Here is a 19443-nt window from a genome sequence, read left to right as displayed (position 1 = left end):
GCCTGGAGGGGGGGGTGTCAGGACGGGCCCTGAGGCCCCCCCATCGGAGGCGCGCACAAGCCTGCCGCTGTCGGGCCCAGAGTGGGGGCGTCAGGATAGGGGCAGCCCTGGCACCACCCTGGAGGGGGCCGTCAGGACGGGGATGGGGCCTTGGCGGAGAGCTCTCAGCACTCCTGTGCTGGGGTCTGAAGGCGCAGAGAGGAAGGGAGAGCAGATGGGCAGTTAGGGAGTTTAGGCCAGGTGGGGAGAGCAGATAGGCAGTTAGGGGGATCAGACAAGGAGGGGAGAGCAGGTAGGCAGTTAGGGGGATCAGGCCAGGAGTGGAGAGCAGTTAGGGCCGTCAGGCCGGCAGGGGGGAAGTTAGGGGCATCAGGCAGGCAGGCAGGTGAGCGCTTAGGAGCCAGTGGTTCTGGATTGTGAGAGGAATCCCATATTGGAGAGGGTACAGGCCAGGCTGAGGGACCTCCCTCCCCCGTGCACCGGGCATTTAGTATAGGATAAAGCCCACATTAAGCTCTCTTTTGGAAAAAAAGTGATAGGATGTTATACTTCAAGTATTATTGGTTAAAGGCTGGTTCACAGTAACTAACTTTTTAGCTGGTTCAGATTAGATTTTTGCCTTCTATGTTCCTTTAAGAGTTATTTGAAATAGGAAGGTTTAAGACAACAGTAATGCTTGTAAAAATTTGGCCTGCATCAGTGACAGTTTGCCAGAAGCTATGTTTTAAAACAAGGATTGTGTTAACTATATTAAGTTTTTGACCTCTTCTCACTACTGTTTTGGTAAGCCTTTTTATATTTCACTCTTTTCAATGCTGTGATGGCCAGAAAAAGTTTGGATTGACTCACAAAGCAAAATACTAGATTTTGTGGAGCTTAATGACTCTTTTTTTGGGGGTGGGCATCTAATAAAAGATTGGGGGCACAGAAGGAGACAGCCTTTATTAAGGCAGCTTTGGATTATCTCTAAATTTCACATTCATGCTATCATTCTAAACATATTACCAGGCCCTAGCTGGTTTGGCTCAGTGGATAGAGCGTTGGACTGTGGACTGAAGGGTCCCAGGTTCGATTCCAGTCAAGGGCACATACCTGGGCTGTGGGCTCAATCTCCATCCTGCCAATCAATGATTCTCATCATTGATGTTTCTATCTCCCTCTCCCTTCCTCTTTGAAATCAGTAAAAATGTATTTTTTTAAAAAACCATATTACCAGTTTCTGACAAGAGCTGAGTATATTTGATTTCTTCATGATCAACAGTCTGATTTTCTGGGCTGTTTCCTGCTTTAGCTCCAATTTTCTTTCTCTTCTCTCCCTACCTAGATTTTTTTTTTTGTTACAGCAGTTAAAATATAATAATTGTATAGTTTTTGCTTTCTCTATCATGAGATATTTTAAAAAACAGAATAAAATCACTTTTTAAAGTAATAAGTCATAAATACAAGTTATTAAAATGGTATAGTACCTCTTTTAGGAAAGAAATATAGTCTATCTTATACAAATTTTATACCAGGGAAATAAATACTTTTTGCTGTTTACTTGCACAGGTGAAAACAAATTCAGGTGTCTGATATTTTCCTTAAGCTGTAGTGCAAAACCAAAACTAGTGATCCCCTCAAAGGCTCTCAGTTATTAATATCCAGCTTTCAGATGTTTCACTTTTTATTTTTATTTTTTAAAATATATTTTTATTGGTTTCAGAGAGGAAGAGAGAGGGAGAGAAAGATAGAAACATCAGTGATGAGAGAGAATCATTGATGGGCTGCCACCTGTATGCCCTTTATGGAGATGGAACCTGCAACCCGGGCATGTGCCCTGACCGGGAATCGAACTGAGACCTTCTGGTTCATAGGTTGATACTCAACCGCTGAGCTACACTGGGCGGATAGATGTTTCACATTTTATATAACTGCTAGTGGGCCAGTGCACAAATTCATGCACACTGAAAGGAAATTAATGAGAAGAAATATTTTAACCCTACCAGACCGCTGTTCCGATTTTTCGGTAATTTCCAAATCTGCCGCTATACCGCTGTACCTAATTTTCGGTACTTTGCCTAGACCTATTTTCTACAATGTCTCCAAGTTCCATCTTATTCTAACCACTTGTTTGCATGTAACTAACATTTTTCTATATCATGTTGTTTTTTTCTCTTTAATGCTCAGGAGCCCAGGTATAGCGGACAGTTAGGTTCAGGGCCTCAGGTCTGGTAGGGTTAATATCGCTATTCGCCGATTCTCTATAATAGAGGTTTCAACCAAATTCACAATCAACAATGACAGATCGAAACACACGCATGCAATTGGTGCCAGTGAGAGCTTTATATGCATCGCACATGTGCGAGTCAACGTAGCCTTTTATATATATAGAATAAACTTGCTTAATTAGACCTGCTTTCTGATGTAGCTAAACTTTTTCCAGCCCAGTGAAACACCCCAATTCTCCTTCAGGCCATCCCATCCCTTCTGCATCCACCTTTGCAGGACCTGCTGGTGGAAGGAGAACTGAGAAGATCTAGGGCAGGGGTCCTCAAACTTTTTAAACAGGGGGCCAGTTCACTGTCCCTCAGACCATTGGAGGGCTGGACTATAGTTAAAAAAAAACTATGAACAAATTCCTATGCACACTGCACATATATTATTTTGAAGTAAAAAAACAAAACGGGAACAAATACAATATTTGTATTTGCATGTGGCCCGCAGACCGTAGTTTGAGGACCCCTGGGGTAAAATATTTAACTGCAGCAGTGTTCGACTATATTCTGCACAGTAAGAAAACCTGAAGTCATTTTCAAGGTCCACCATTTCTTACTTTTTTTCAGTCGGGTCAAGTTTCTAAGCTTTCTAAAGCTCCGTTTTCCAGCTAATGAAAAGAAAATAGGATTTCACCGAGTCTCCTATCTACCTACTCCAGGACTTCTGTGAGGATCAAATGAGATGAGGCACAGGAAAACGCTTCACAGACATTTAGTTAAAGTGTGAAATGTTTATACCTGGCTATAAAGCAAGTCATGTTCGTAGGCTGAAGAAACTCCAAGGAGGCTAGTCACTAGGGAGAGGAAGCCAGGCCTTGCTACGTGATATCATTACTCAGCGCTCACAGCCACCGTTTCTGGGCTGGACTGGGCTGTGGGCCGCATTTTGCGCCATGGGGTCTCAACAGCATCAGCTGCGATTTGGTGATATGTCGCTCCGGGGTGGTGGTGGGGCCTGTGTCCCACTTGGTGGAAGCCGAGTGTTGCTTTGTGGGCGCCAGGTCCACTTTGCCATTTCTTTGTAAAAGGCCAGTGTGCATCACGGCAGCTCCTGCATTGAGCGCTCGCCTCCTGGTGGTCAGTGCACATCATAGCGACCGGTCAGATGGACACTTAGCATATTAGCATTTTATATATATAGATATTAACTATTTTAAGGAGGGGCAAGAGAGGCTAGCTGTATATAGTATGGGTGGAACACAGTTCTTAAGGTGAGACAGGCCAGGGTTTGAATCTCAGATAATTTATTAGCTATGTAACTTTAGGTAATTCATAAGATTTACCCAAGAAGTGGAAATAATAGTATCTACCCCATAAGAGTGTTTTGAGAATTCCCAGAAGTGTTAATAAAAAATGATTGTAGTGCCTGACACATTTTAAGCACTCAATAAATAGTGACTAGGTAGCTATAATTGTTTCTTAAAACAACCCCACTTAAAGCACTCACCATTTATAGAGTGTTCTGGTTTTGGTAAAGTTCCAAAACTATTTTTGACTTTGGAATTTTTTTAAGCACTGTCTTTATCATAACTTATAAGGCAGCTTAAGTATTCAGGTAAATATTCGGTATTTACTAGTAATAGATGCTGGTTTGTTGATTTTAAATAATTTAAGAATTCTTAAGAAGTTCAAGAATAATTCAAAAGTTAACTGAGTTAAAGTTCCATGATGGGTTCAGAAGGGAAGTGGAAGGTATTTTAACCTTAGGGAATAAAGTTAGAAAAAAAATCTCTATAATGGTTTTCTTAGAGAAATCACGCTTTCTTAGACCAAGAATGCCATTTTTTTAAAAATATATATTTTATTGATTTTTTATAGAGAGGAAGGGAGAGTGATAGAGAGTTAGAAACATCGATCAGCTGCCTCCTGCACATCTCCCACTGGGGATGTGCCCGCAACCAAGGTACATGCCCTTGATGGGAATTGAACCTGGGACCTTTCAGTCCACAGGCCGACGCTCTGTCCACTGAGCCAAACTGGTCAGGGCAAGAATGCCATTTCTTATGTTTGTATATTCACAAAAACAATGGTGGTTGATAGAGTAAAAGTAACCATAGATTTAATTTGTCTACATGCATAAGTAATATATAAACAAACAAGAGATGGTTATAACAACTTTTATAGGGTAACTTTCTTTTGTTCAACTCCAAAGAAACCTGAGCTTTGCTCCTTCTCTTTCACCCTAAAAGAATTATGTCAGAAATTAATATTACTCAGTAAAATTAAGATTACTTAGCAAATTACATATTACTTTTATAGTCCCGATATATTTGAGGAATAGTCCCTGAAAATAAGTGGACATAGAACAATTTTTTGTTGCAGTAGAATTGGCATGTAATGGCACATGTCAAGAGTATAATCAAACTTTTGAGCATTTTAGCATTGCCTACACCAAGCATGTCAAACTTGTGGCCCGTGGGCCGCATGTGGCCCACAATGAATATTTTTGCGGCCCAGCCAATATAAAGGTATGTAAGAAACGGTTTAACAAAAATTTCTTAACTTAATTTTTACAATATTCTGTTATACATAATTATTAATAATGAACTATAACGATCGCTAATGACTGATTACTATAATCGTGTTGCATTCATTTCCCTTACGCGCCTTATGCGCAGGAGAATCATTTCTCTCCACTAATACTAGCAGCAAATATTTTAGCAGCCAAGCCATTAGTCTTGGACTGACTTGTCTGGTGTGCGCAACAGGAAATATTTTGCTTTCAGAGAACAAGAAAAATAGGTTTATTTGCATTACACTTATTAATTTGTGCAGTTATTCAGTGTCTGGTAAGCTAATGTTCAAGAAAAAATAATTTTTATTAAAATGTTCTATTATTTTATGTTAATGATTACTCATTTATTTCAGCCCTTTGTATTCAGCATGTCTCTATCGAAATAAATCTACGTTTCTATGAAAATTGAAGCTTTTGTTTTTTTTTTCAGCCCACATAAACTTAAACCTTGTTTATTTGGCCCATGTTAGCCTTTGGACTAAGAACTTAACAGACCTTTTGATTGCAAAACATCACCTTTATCAGGTTATTGAAGCATTTGTCAAAAGGAGTTTCCCTAGCCAGTTCCAGTTTGCATTGTTTCTTGGCTGGATGAAGATATCTGATCACAATTTTACTTAGATTATAAATTGACTACTATTCAGTTAAACCCTAGAGTACTTGATTTTTAAAAGATCTGTTTGGTGTCACTATTTAATTGAAGCTAAAAAATCAAAAGTTGAAGCCCTATTGAAATTTATTTGTAATGGGAATGTACTTAGTGAGTTAAACATTATTTTAAAACATGCCATATCATATTTGGCCACCTATATTTACATGATCATTTAAAAAATGTACAGTGAATTCAGGTTATGTTTGTGCAGTTGGGCTTAAAAACATTTAGATTAAAAATTAACTGCTTGAATCATTTGCTTTTTGACTCTTAGAACTTATTCCTGGTAGCTATCCCATTAATACACTGGTCAGATGCATAAGTGGCATAGAGTTCTAGCTGCCTTTTGCATTTTTTAAAATCTAAAATTGGGGTTAAAATCAATAAAGCATTTGAGATTCTCTTATGTATTTTTCTTTTCTAGGTTGTCAGATATCTTAAGGGAGTTTTTTTAGTAACAGTAATCTTAGTTTTCCAGTTTGGATAAGCACACAACTATTTTTATTTTTTCATAAATGAAAAATGCTGGCACAAATATTTATTATACATGGTCCTTATAGCAAACAAAAAAACAAACAAAAAAAACCCTATTATTTTTTTAATCCTCACTGGAGGATATTTTTTTCCATTAATTTTTAGAGACAGTGTGGAAGAGAGGGAGGAGGGAGGAAGAGAAGGGGGGGAGAGAGAGAGAAAGAGAGAGAGAGAGAGAGAGAGAGAAACATCCACGTGAGAGACACATCAATTGGTTGCCTCCCCCATGCACCCTGATCAGGGCCAGGGATTGAACTGAAACCGAGGTATGTGTCCTTGACTGGGAATTGAACCAGAGGCCCTTCAGTCCTCTGGCCGATCCTCTAACCATTGAGCCAAACTGGCCAGGACCAAAACCTATTTTTTAATAAGAAACTGAACTTTGGAAATTGTAGTGGTTTTATGAAATTCATTTTCTTTGGGAACAAAATGCCAGAATAACTGAATGAGGATACGGGCTTTTAAATACTCAGCACTATGAGATAACTGGCTATAGAGGCAAGAAAAAGAAAGGGATTCAGGTGGCTGGATTTGAGGTCCAGCTCTGCTAATCATTAGTTTGATGATCCTAAGCAACACACTTTACCTACTGGAGACTCATTTATCTCCTCCTCTGAAATGGGGAATAATGATACCTTCTTACCACCCAGATTTGGTTTTAGAGGGCTCATTTGAGACAATGGGTACAAAAATGCTCTGTGCATTACAAAACTATATAAACAGAACTATCATTTTTGTTGAGGAATCAGCAATACAAATAGAACAATAAGCATATCAGGAGGTTAGGTTCTAAATTCAGTGATAAGGCAAAAAAAAAACTGGATAAAGTCAAAATTACTCTTAAAAGTTTCTAAATTGATGTAAAGCATAGTTGTATTGTTTTGTCTATACAACCCTGAATAGTAATCTGTAAGGTATACAAGTATATAGTGTGTACCACATATTTAAAGAGAACATGGCCAAATAATTTTATATTATTTTTTTAGCTGAGCATAATGCAGAATGAATACTTGTAAGCTAAATATGTGTTAGATTCCTCTCTTTGATTATAACTAGGAGTAAGACAATCTATGAAAAAATATATCCCCAACGTAGTAGAATCGTAAACACAGGCATCTGGAAAAACAACAGCTAACAGGAGTTAATTCAAAGTGGGTATAGGTCAGAATTAGCAAAATGGTGGCAGCAGTGTTTTTTCTGGCCTGAAAAAAATTTAAGTTTTAAAAATTTGAATCCTCTCTAGGTTGGGCATTTATTCTTCAGGTGTTCACTCCTTATTGCTTTACACCCTGTCTCACATTTACCTGCCTTATGTTATTAAATACATTGTCTTCCATTCCTGATGTATCCAAAGGAAGGCCTAGGTGAGGAAATTAATCTTAAACTTAAATGTTAAGTGAGTGATTAACATGGATTGGCAAAATGTGTTTGGGAAGGTATGCCTGGTTGAAGGAACAGGAAGAAGGTAGAATAATAGAAAAGAAAATGTTCACAAAACAAACAGACAAAAAGGTTAGTATGGCTGAACCACAGTTTAGAGGAAGTGTAGTATGAAATTGGTTGATCCTGTAGATGGCGGCAGGTCTGTTTTCTATGTGGAGGAGTTTGCTTTGCCTTGATGGGACCCATTGCAGGCTGTGACACATGTTGAGAGTGGTGTCTGAGAGAGCTTCTCCTAGCTATTTGAATTTGGAAGGAATTGAAAGTAGGGAGGAAGGCCTTTAATCTAGATCAGCAGTTCTCAACCTGTGGGTCGCGACCATTGGAAAACACATATAGCATATCAGATATTTACATTACGATTCATAACAGTAGCAAAATTACAGTTATGAAGTAGCAACGAAAATAATTTTATGGTTGGGGGTCGGTCACCACAACATGAGGAACTGTATTAAAGGGTCTCGGCATTAGGAAGGTTGAGAACCACTGATCTAGATCAAGGGTAGGAAACGTCCGGCTCCTTGAAATCATTTGGTCTGGTCCTACCTAGGCATTAGGGGTGAGTTAATTAAATATTTGACCAAATATAGCAGGCTAATTTTTAAGTTGGTAATTTTGCATGGCCTGCGAATGATATTATAAATATCCAAATGGCCCTTGACAGAAAAAAGGTTCGCCACCCCTGATCTAGGTACTTGGTGATAGGGGCTTGAAACAGACAGAGGCTTCCAAAGGTGAGACTAAGCTTAATTTGAGGAAGTTTGGAGCTAACTGGCCAGAGATGATGATTGGGACCTCTGGAGCCACCTTCACTTCATTTTTCTTTGGTGCCTGGTAGTCAAGCTTTTAGCACATTTTATCTTTCTTCCATCGGAATGCTTGTTCCAGATGAAGTAATACTAACTTAGGCCTTTCTCACCAGAGTATCTCCAAATAAAGAATCCCCTGGAGCTAATCCTTTATCCTAGCCCCAATCCGTCCATCTCCATCTTTCTTACACATGACTGAAGGGACTACTTTCCCTGAAACACTTCTTTCAGCAACTCCCTCTCTTGTTCAAAAACTTAGATGAGTCTCCAATTAGTTGTCAGGTCTAAGGCCTTGCCTGAGAGGATAATGGAAAGGATTAGGGTGGGGTTATTTCACAGGGTGATAAATCTTTTGAAATCCCAGAGGTCTGAAATTTAAATTACTGATTGTCCTATTTATTCTGTAGTGGATAGAAGCAAAACTGAAGACAAATTTTCAGCCCAAGGAAAGATTAGACAGGGATTTCCAGGTCCAATTCTTACCCTTTGTGTAGTGTTTCAAGTATGAAAGAACTCTACACAGAGAGACATTTGTCCTTTGTCCACATAGTACTCATTCCTGTCTCCTTGCTTTTCTGTTCAGGCAGAGCACTTCTCCCTGGAGTTAGTATTTTCTAAATTGCTACCCAAGATCCACCCTTTCCACAAGATCTTTGGCTTTTCTAGTATATCGTATAACCCATAATCTTCTTTCCTTTTTGAGAGTCCTTACTACACCTCCTGGTAGTACTTAGCCTAGTATTTAATCATTCTCTAATATTCCCTAACTAAAATGTGAACTGTCTGGCATGAAGGAATAGGCCCCCACACTCTTGAATCTCCCATAGCAGATGTGTGTGGAACACCAGGTAGTAGAAGAAAAGCAGCATGACAAAATAGGAGGATTGAGTCCTGAGTTCTGGTCCCAGCTTAGTTAGTAATGGGACACATTGCCTAAGGGGGATGGGCATCCTATCGAATAAAAAGGAAATATGCAAATTGACCATCACTCCAATACACAAGATGGCCACCCCCATGTGGACACAAGATGGCTGGCAGGGGAGAGCAGTTGTGGGTGATCAGGCCAGCAGGGGAGGGCAGTTTGGAGAGACCAGGCCTGAAAGAGAGGGCAGTTAGGGGTGACCGGGCTGGCAGAGGAGGGCAGTTGGGGGCGACCAGGCCTGCAGGGGAGGGCAGTTGGGAGGGACCAGGCTTGCAGGGGAGGGCAGTTGGGGGTGACCAGGCCTGCAAGGGAGGGCAGTTGGGGGTGACCAGGCCTGCAAGGGAGGGCAGTTGGGGGTGACCAGGCCTGCAAGGGAGGGCAGTTGGGGGTGACCAGGCCTGCAAGGGAGGGCAGTTGGGGGTGACCAGGCCTGCAAGGGAGGGCAGTTGGGGGTGACCAGGCTAGCAGGGGAGGGCAGTTAGGGGGGACCAGGCCAGCAGGGGAGGGCAGTTGGGGGTGGCCAGGCATGCAGGGGAGGGCAGTTAGAGGCAATCGGGCCAGCAGGGGAACAATTAGGCATCAATCCGGCTGGCAGGGGAGTGGTTAGGGGATGATCAAGCTGGCAGGCAGAAGCTTTTAGGGGCAATCAGGCAGGCAGGCAGGCGAGCAGTTGGGAACCAGCAGTCCTGGATTGTGAAAGGAATGTCTGACTGCCCGTTTAGGCCCGATCCCGGTGTGAGAGGGTGCAGGCTGGGCTGAGGAACACACACACACCCCCATGCATGAATTTCGTGCACCGGGCCTCTAACTATATTATCCCTGGATTCAGAATTATGTGATTCTAGTGGCCTACAATTGACTGATAGAATATGGTGGGGGTGAAGAGAGAGAAGACTATAAATTTAAGGTTGTGATCCTGGAGAACTAAAAAGATAGAAGTACCCTTGATAAAAAAGTAGGAAAGAGGTGCCAACTTGGGGGTTAAAGTGGGGTGGTTTAGTGTTTGCCAGTTTTGCTGTCATTGAGTAAGGGAGGAAAATGTAACCAGCCTCAGAAATGTTCAATGTTTGTGATTTGAAAGGAGAGCCAGGAGGTAGGACTGATGGAAATATTGTGAAAACTTGAGCTTAGACCTGTGTTACCCAAATTGTAGGGCAACTTCTACAGAAGAAAGACTTCTTTAGGCTTCTCCAGGCTCATTGCTATTAGTTCAGGAAGAAGTTTAGGTCTGAAAGGTAGGTTTGGGTAGGGTTTTCTTTCTCTAAGGAAATTCTAGCATTAATCTATAATTTGTATATTCATAAAAGACCATGACTTAGAATGAATCACTATTAAAAATTATTTTACAATTTCAATCATTATCTTTTTATCTTCCCTTTAAAAAAAAAAGACAACAACCCACTTCTCACACACTAAAAAATGAATTTGTTACAAGTATTACTTTGAGCCTGCTGATAAGTCTAAAGTTTAGTGATCATTTTAAGGTAGTAAAACAATGATAATAGTATCTATTATAATGTTTTTTCCAAGATGTTTATCCATTTATCCTATATAATAAAAGGCTAATATGCAAATTGTTCCCATGGGCGGGAGTTCGACTGACCAGGAGTTAGATGTGCGCTAACCACCAGGTGGCAGCATGGAACATGGCAGGCGTTGGCAATGCAGTGCTGGCAGCAGGTGGCAGTGGAGGCACTACTGGCCCCAATGGGCCCCGATAAGAGTGGGACCGCAGCGGGATGGTGGAGCTGGTGAGCGGGCGGCGCCAGGCCAAGGCGAGTGCGAGTGGGGGCCCTAATCAGCCCACTGGTCACCCCACAGACAGCGATCGGCAACAGCAATGGGGGGCGGGGCTGGCAAGCGGACAGCACCAGGCCAAGGCGGGTATGAGCGGGGACCCTGATTGCCCTGCCGGTTGCCCCACAGATCAGGCTTGATCGCCGGCCAGGCCTAGGGACCCTCCCCATGCACAAATTTTGTGCACCGGGCCTCTAGTATAAAATAATAATAGAATGGTTAATGCTACCATGTGCTTTTATATTTAGATAATCTATCTTTTAAGAAGTACTCATCCTTTCATTTAACTCTTTAGTTTATTCTAATACTGATTAATAAACTTTTAATTCTGCAGGTAATGTGCAGTGGCTGAAGGGAGGGGCACATGGGTGCCTGGCTCTATTTTTATTGGAGATCAATATGAAACCAGAAACCACTGTTTCTGTTTTTGTGTACAATGGGGCCTTGACTTTCGAGTTTAATTCGTTCCGTGATGGAGCTCGTAACTCAAATTACTCCTATGTCAAATCAACAGTGAACGAGTGAGACACGTGATGCTGGGCTGATGTTGTGGCATTCACTGTGACGTTCGCTGCGCCAACTAGCGGTGGGGTATCTGAAGCTGGCTCGTAACCTGAATTTTAGCTCGCAACTCAAAGCAAAAAATCGGCCGAGAGATGGCTCGTATCTCGAAAAACTCGTTAGTCGGGACACTCGTAAGTCAAGGCCCCACTGTATTTTATTTGGATATAAGGATATGAGGAATAGTTTACAGGTTGATATGTTATTATTAAATGTTACTCATATCTGATTTCCTTGTGAATTTCTGTTAACAATTTAGAAAAGCATTCCCATAGAAAACCATTCTGGTGACTGTAGATATAGGATATCATGCCTGAGACTATGGTAGATATTTATAATTACAGCTTTTCTTAAAATATTAAAGCTATGAGAATTCATTACAAAACAAAATATTGTTGTAGAATCATAATATTCTCCTAGTGAGCATCTTGTGAGAAAATTGGTAACCTGTTTGACCCTTAATTAAAAACTAATCTCTGGTAAACTGTGAGAAAATAGAAACAATCATTCAATCTCAAATACTTTAATTTTATATTTCTTTTAATTTTTAAGTATTTTTTTAAATTTTGTATTTCTAATGTCCTATTAGGGTTTTGCAAAGTTCCTCCAAATATCTTTCCTATCTCCACCACTTTTAAAAACATATGAAGAGTCCTAGCCAGTTTGGCTCAGTGGATAGAGCGTTGGCCTGCAGACTGAAATGTTTCGGGTTCTATTCTGGTCATGGGCACATGCCTGGGGTTGCAGGCTTGATCCCCAGTAGGGGGCATGCAGGAGGCAGCCAATCAATGATTCTCTCTCATCATTGATATTTCTATCTCTCTCTCCCTTTCCCTTCCTCTTTATTTTTAAATCAATAAAAATATATTTTAAAAAGTATGAAGAAACTAAGCCAGAGTATGATTTTTCAATGTACTAGTAAAATTGAATTTGTATACTAATCATATTTTTACCAAATTGTATCAGTCATTTAAAAAAACCTGATCAGCTATACTGCCAAAAGATACCTTTGGTTGTGTTATTCAGAGAAATGTCAGTAGTGTGCTACTGTTCATCAAGGCATCTTAATAAAATGACGTGTAAACCTAAGCACATGATGAAAAGGTATTTTCACAGACTATACCACTGACCAAATGCACAGATTTAAAGTTTAAACATTTAATTCTGTGTCACAGTAATCAAGTTTGACCTGTTTGTTTCTTATGTTTCTTTTAACAGAACTTAATTCCTTTTCGACCTTCAATTCAGTTCCAAGGGCTCCAAGGGGTGAGTACTCATTGATTTAGCAAGAAAAGCTATTATTTTCATACATTGTTTTACCTAAGTCTTAAAATTTGTTTTCACCTGTGCCTCTTAATGTACAGTGGGGCCTTGACTTACGAGTTTAATTCGTTCTGTGATGGAGCTCGTAACTCAAATTACTCGTATGTCAAATCAACAGTGAACGAGTGAGACACGTGATGCTGGGCTGATGTTGTGGCATTCACTGTGACGTTCGCTGCGCCAACTAGCGGTGGGGTATCTGAAGCTGGCTCGTAACCTGAATTTTAGCTCACAACTCAAAGCAAAAAATCGGCCAAGAAACAGCTTGTATCTCGAAAAACTCGTTAGTCAGGACACTCATAAGTCAAGACCCCACTGTACTCATATTTTATGAACTTTGTGACTAAATGTAAATTTCTGACACCTTTACAACACTTGAATTATCTTCTTTTTAGTTAAAAAATAGTTAAGATATACTTATTGACAGCAGATTTTTGCAAATCATGGGTAACTGCATTTTTTAACCATTTTATTGCAATGTAACATATACAAAGTATAATGAGAATGTCTTGTTTACTACAATCCTATATAATAAAGAGGTAATATGCAAATTGACCATCACTCCAACACAAGATGGCCACCCCCATGTGGTCAAAGATGGCCACCACAAGATGGCCAGCAGGGCAGGGCAGTTGTGGGCAGGCTGGCAGGGGAGGGCAGTTAGGGGCAATCAGGCTGGCAGGGGAGGGCAGTTAGGGGCAATCAGGCTGGCAGGGGAGGGCAGTTAGGGGCAATCAGGCTGGCAGGGGAGGGCAGTTAGGGGCAATCAGGCTGGCAGGGGAGGGCAGTTAGGGGCAATCAGGCTGGCAGGGGAGGGTAATTAGGAGCAATCGGGCTGGCAAGGGAGGGAAGTTAGGGGTGACTGGGCTGGCAGGGGAGGGCAGGTGGGAGGAAACCAGGCCTGCAGGGAGGGCAGTTGGGGGTGACCAGGCTGGCAGGGGAGGGCAGTTAGGGGTGACCGGGCTGGCAAGGGAGGGCAGTTAGGGGTGACCAGGCCACCAGGGGAGGACAGTTAGGGGAAACCAGGCCTGCAGGGAGGGCAGTTGGGGGTGACCAGGCCGGCAGGGGAGCAGTTAGGCGTCGATCAGGCTGGCAGGGGAGTGGTTAGGGGGTGATCAGGCTGGCAGGCAGAAGCAGTTAGGGGCAATAAGGCAGGCAGGCGAGCAGTTGGGAGCCAGCAGTCCTGGATTGTAAGAGGGGTCCCAGATTGGAGAGGGGGCAGGCTGGGCTAAGGGACAACCCCCACCCCATGCACGAATTTCATGCACCGGGCCTCTAGTTAAGTTATAAAGAGTTATTAATTTCAGGCAAATTCTGATTATGTGATATTGTTTTTATTAACAACTATTCTATTTAATTTCTTTGATTGTACATACTAGGAAATTAAATGTATAGATAGAAAATTGAGTTTTTCCAGTACACAGAATAAACAACGAGTTCTATTTTATTGCACATTTAAAAACATAATAAATGATAACTCCTAATAAAATGCACCTATGAATTTTCTGTTTATAATAGATGATAGACTTTACAGTACTGTCAGTATTATTTATTACTATTAATATTTAATATTAAATAAATAGACACAGTCATTCCTTCATCTAAGTTAACATGCATTTCTGAATTTGTCTCTGTATAGTATAGTATGGAGAGTTGGAATATCTGTAAATAGAGTTTAGCCTATAGAGAAAAGGCAAGTTGGGGAGGCGGGGAGATTATATTTCTGCTTACTATAAATCTACATACTTACGACTTTTTATCATGTCACAAAATGCAAAGTTCAATGTAAATAAATCCAATCTTTCTAAACTTTATAAGTTGAAAACATTTCAGGAGTCGAGATTAGTTATATCATTCAACACCAAGTAGGAGTACTTTTAAATTTTGTGTAATGCTAACTTGAAAGAGATGTTTGTGTGTAGATGTCAGAGCTTTACATGATAGCTTTATAAGAACATCCTTTTTTTTTTCTCCCAAGTTACCGAGTGTTCATGAATAGGATTGTAATTGGAACAAGGTTCTCCTGAATTGTGTTTTATAGCTTTTTAGGTAGTCTTTAGCACATGCTGATTCTGTTTCTTTTGTTTGTTTGTTTTGTTTTTTTGAGGTGTTCATTTCAGTTGTTTACTTAAGGCTTCTTGAGTTTTCTGGAAATTTTTAATGGTATTAGTTATATCGTAAGAGATGTTCCAGAGGCAGGCCTGGGTCCATGTACCCTGGAGGGCTCCACAGAAACAGTAAAGGGTTATGTTGACACAAGAAACACCTAGACCTGTAAGAATTTTATGAGTTTATTTGAGCCAAACTGAGGACACTTGCCAGGAAGCAAAATCTCAATGGATTGAGAAAATGCTCCGGAAAAATGGCAGGTTATATCGTAAGAGATGTTCCAGAGGCAGGCCTGGGTCCATGTACCCTGGAGGGCTCCACAGAAACAGTAAAGGGTTATGTTGACACAAGAAACACCTAGACCTGTAAGAATTTTATGAGTTTATTTGAGCCAAACTGAGGACACTTGCCAGGAAGCAAAATCTCAATGAATTGAGAAAATGCTCCAGAAAAATGGCAGGTTTTTGTTTTGTTTTGTTTTGTTTGTTTGTGTTAGTGTATGTTTATTAAACCTGGGGACAGTGAAGGGTTTAGGATAGAAGAAGCAACTGGTGAGAGCCTAGGTGGGGCTGCTTGGCTCACTGGGAAGTCAGAGGAAAGGGGGCCTTGGAGACAGGTTTAGTGGGTTAGCCCAGGACAAGCTGCCACTGCCCTTTGCTCCCCTGATTGTAAGTCTCGTGGGTACCCTTAGAGTTTAGGAGATGCACACCTGAGAGGGAAGAAAGGCATGGGCATGCTCCCAGGAGGGAGAGCACATCTAGCTTTAGCACTTATTATATACATCGGAATCAAAGGGGGAGATGTAGATGGGTTACATGAAATTTGCTGGTGATTAGGGAGACTAGAGAAAACAAAGCAGGAAATCTCTGGGTTTGGATAAAAAGTAAAAGGAATGGACATACACTTCTTTTTCATAGGTGGATATAGGATAGTTAACAATTAACACAATAACAATAACAATTAGGGGCTCTGTAGTCTCCTGCTCTGGTGGAAATAGTGCCCTGAAGGATTTGGTAAAAGGAAATTAACCCTGATTTTCCAAAGGTATGTTATCCTAGATGCAAAAAGACAATAACAGACAGGCTCATTTAAGGTAAAGATTGACCTTTGTCAAGGAAGATGCTGGCCTAGATCATGACTACTCACCATGACTTGCTTTTATATGGAAAGTTTTTATTTCAGACCAACTTATGTGATTACTTTAGGTCTCAGAATTTATAAGGCCTACTATGCAGGCCTCCCCTGAGCTTGTCAAGGAGGAGAGGGCAAGACCCTCACTAGCAGCTGCCACTTTGGGTCTGCTTCTTCCCTTAAGTCTCTCTCCCAGTTAGAACATGGATGCCAGGGCAATGCAAGTGAATAACATTTTCTTAGGGAACACCAGGTTGGATTGAATAATGATGAACCAATATGTGCAGGCTTTCAAACTCTTGATTCATGCAGACATATGCAGCTTTTATCAGTCTTAAGGAATACAGTTTTCCTACCAATTGCTCTCAGGCTGTAGGCATCATTGCAAAGCAGGCAGTTTATATTTGAAACCTTGTACATCCTTTTCTGAATTCTACTACTTCCCCCAAGCTTGTCTGTCTCAGCTTCCCCAGTTTATCTATGCAAGCTCCATTCTCTCTCCCTATTCCATCCTCACCTGAGTATAATTCATGATAAAAGTAATTTGGATATAAATGACTGATAGGTTTAAATTTTAATAGGTATTTTAATTTTAGCAGATAAGCTTTTTAACCCAAATGAATGGTTATTGGATTTCATAGAGTAGAAGATAGAGGGGTGAAAGGGGAGGAAGTTGCAGACTGACAACTGTGGGATATGTGGCCCAACCTTGCTTATTCTGGGTTCTGTCTCCTTGTCCCCTCCACCCCAACTGCTGTCCACTTTTTATTCTAACTGGGAACAAAATATATGGACTCAGCATTGTTTCATAGCCTGCAGCTGCATTCCATCCGCCCCTCCCCCCTTCTCTTTGCCTAGCTCTCACCAGCCTTTTGGGACTTAGTGAAAACAAAGAGTCATTACGGGGGAGAGAGTGGGTTGGCACTGCCCACAGGGAATACACAGGGCCACAAATGTGAGGGTCTCTGTACAGTGCTCCTCTGTTTGTCTAGAGAGGCATGGTAATTTAACATTGCCTATGCTGATTGCTCTAGAAACTCTTAAGATGTACACTTACAGTTTTCCTATGTGGAAAATGTTTAGGACTTCAAATGGAAGGTTTAAATTTAGGTTCCCACAAAAGATACTTTTCCTTAATGAGAAATTTTAGTTCTCTTTTACTACAGTGTTTCAGAAACTTTGAAAAATGTTTCTAGAAAGGATTTAGCAAATCAAACAAATTTACAGTTTTTACATTAAACATGTTTGAAAATATACAACTATCATGATAATGTCATATGTAGGCATATTTGAAGCATAACCGAAGCATTGTTAAAATATCATTTTAAAAGTGAACATTTACTGTTAAAAATATATCCTGATGCTAAGCACTGCATGGTTATATTGTTCCTTGTTACCAATATAGGATTCCCCCCTCCTCAGTAGTGTCTTTAGAAGGTCAGAATTTGAGTTTTGGCAGGTTAGCTTTTAAGCATGTTTACTTTTGTGCCTGAATATGTTCTCTGAGGTTGAAATTTTCTTCTAAAAAAAGGGCAGAGTGGAACATTAAACAAAGTATAGCAATATACTGTTACGGAGTAAAAATTCTGAGAATCATTGATTACCTGGATTTTTATCATCACAACTGGGCAGCAACTTTTATAGTATAAAAAATGTAAATTGTATCTTTCACAATTCATCTCCCCCCTTTCCTTTAGCAGGGGTGAGGAACGTCGAGGTGGGGAAATCATTTGGTCTAGCCCTGCCAAGGCATTAGGAGTGAGTTAATTACATGTTTGACCAAATATAGCAGGCTACTTTTTAAGTTGATAATTTTGTATGGCCCTCGAATGATGTTATAAATATCCTTGGCAGAAAAAAGGTTCCCCACCCCTGCTTTAGAGGAAGAGGGTGCTCAGGAAATTGAATGGTCATTGAAGGCATTTTATGGATTCAGAAAGAGGAGGAAATATCTGTAGGAGCAGTTGATTGTGATTTCTAAACTTGTGATTATCAGGAGCTACATAAATCAGCTACAAATGTCTTATTGACTTCCCTGAAGAGTATGAGTCAACTAATTATTCTCACAGTTTTAATTCATACCTATGATGCTCACTAACTAAAGGTTTCCTAGGATTATACATCCTGTAGACCCATTTCAATTGAACAGAAAAAGTGGTAAGATTCACGTGGGCTACAATATTGAGGTGTTCAGGTTACAACATTCAGAGGAAAATGCTGCATCTTTATTGTCAGGTAAATTTTATACAAATCAGAATAGTTCTGTCTCTTATATTTTAACGGAAATATACTGAAATTGTGGCAGGTGGAAATTTTCTCAAAAAGTGTGTCTCAGTGCAGTTTTAAGAACTAAACCCTGTATTTTTTTGTTTGTTGAACATTTCTTGTCTAAAAACACAGATATGGAGGCAGACCTGTAACTACACTGTAGGTCTCCACATCACCAGGGGAAAGTTCTCCTTGCTATTATTGCAAAGTTTTAAAAGGAGAAGCAAATTAAGTCAGTTTTTCAAAGTAACAGGCAGTTGTAACTGATGAAGTTATCTATTAACATAATTATTTTTCACAATAAACTGTCATCAGTGGATGTGCTAATAGTTTTATTGTTCTGCTTGTTTCTTATTTTAGGACACATTCTTTTAGTCCCTATAGTTCCACATACTCTGCTAAGTGTTTAGTGTGCAAAGATACAGGGGTGGGTAAAACATAGGCTCCGCCCTCAGGGCAAACATACATAGTCTGACAAACATACAGACTAATACTCAGAAAAGAATAATGTAGAGCATATCCAGAACCCTCCACTGGGAACTTCTATAGAAATAGGGGACTGTCAGGAACAAGGCTTATGTGTATATTTCTGATTGATATGAATCAGCATTTTAAACAAAGGTTTCAGTAGATGCAAAATACTATATCCTGGCATAGGTATGTAAAATTCCTACGGGCCTATTAAAATCCATGTGCACACATACACAAAAAGATAGATCTGTGGTATGTTTATAATTTTGACAAAATCTGAAATGGCAACGTTTTTTGCAGAAAATAAAGGCCACATCCTCTGGTGTGCGGCAGCCTTGCAGAGTGGACTTGCCTGCTGCCTCAGGGACTCAGGTGGGCAGGGAATGATTGCCACAGGACAATGAGAAACAGTGTTAACTCTGTCACAGCAAATGGGATCCCAAAATCCTATATTAACTCAGTATTTAGTATTTGCTATGAGAATGTTGTTCTAAATTCTTTCTAATTTAATTGCTTACTTCAGACTCAGCAATCCCAGAGGCTTTAAAAAACAGAAGTTAGGTTTGCATACATAATTTAGAAATTACTTGTAAGAAAAGGACTGAAAATAGAAAATATATATGTATGTATATGTGTGTGTGTGTGTGTGTGTGTAT

The 19443-nt window shown here is 40.4% G+C and overlaps 1 protein-coding gene across 1 annotated transcript in view; it reads left to right on the top strand.

The window, feature by feature from the left end:
• The window catches only part of ELL2 (elongation factor, RNA polymerase II, 2), an 84354-nt gene that overhangs the window by 12120 nt on the left and 52791 nt on the right, over positions 1–19443 (top strand). The window contains exon 3 of the mRNA XM_005871543.2: positions 12704–12751. Within this exon, the coding sequence (XP_005871605.1) occupies positions 12704–12751 (48 nt within the window). The remainder of the gene's footprint in view (positions 1–12703; positions 12752–19443) is intronic.

The sequence above is a fragment of the Myotis brandtii genome, unplaced genomic scaffold (genome assembly GCF_000412655.1).
Source record: "Myotis brandtii unplaced genomic scaffold, ASM41265v1 scaffold344, whole genome shotgun sequence".
Taxonomy (NCBI): Eukaryota; Metazoa; Chordata; class Mammalia; order Chiroptera; family Vespertilionidae; genus Myotis; species Myotis brandtii.
This window is presented reverse-complemented; position numbering and strand designations above follow the sequence as displayed.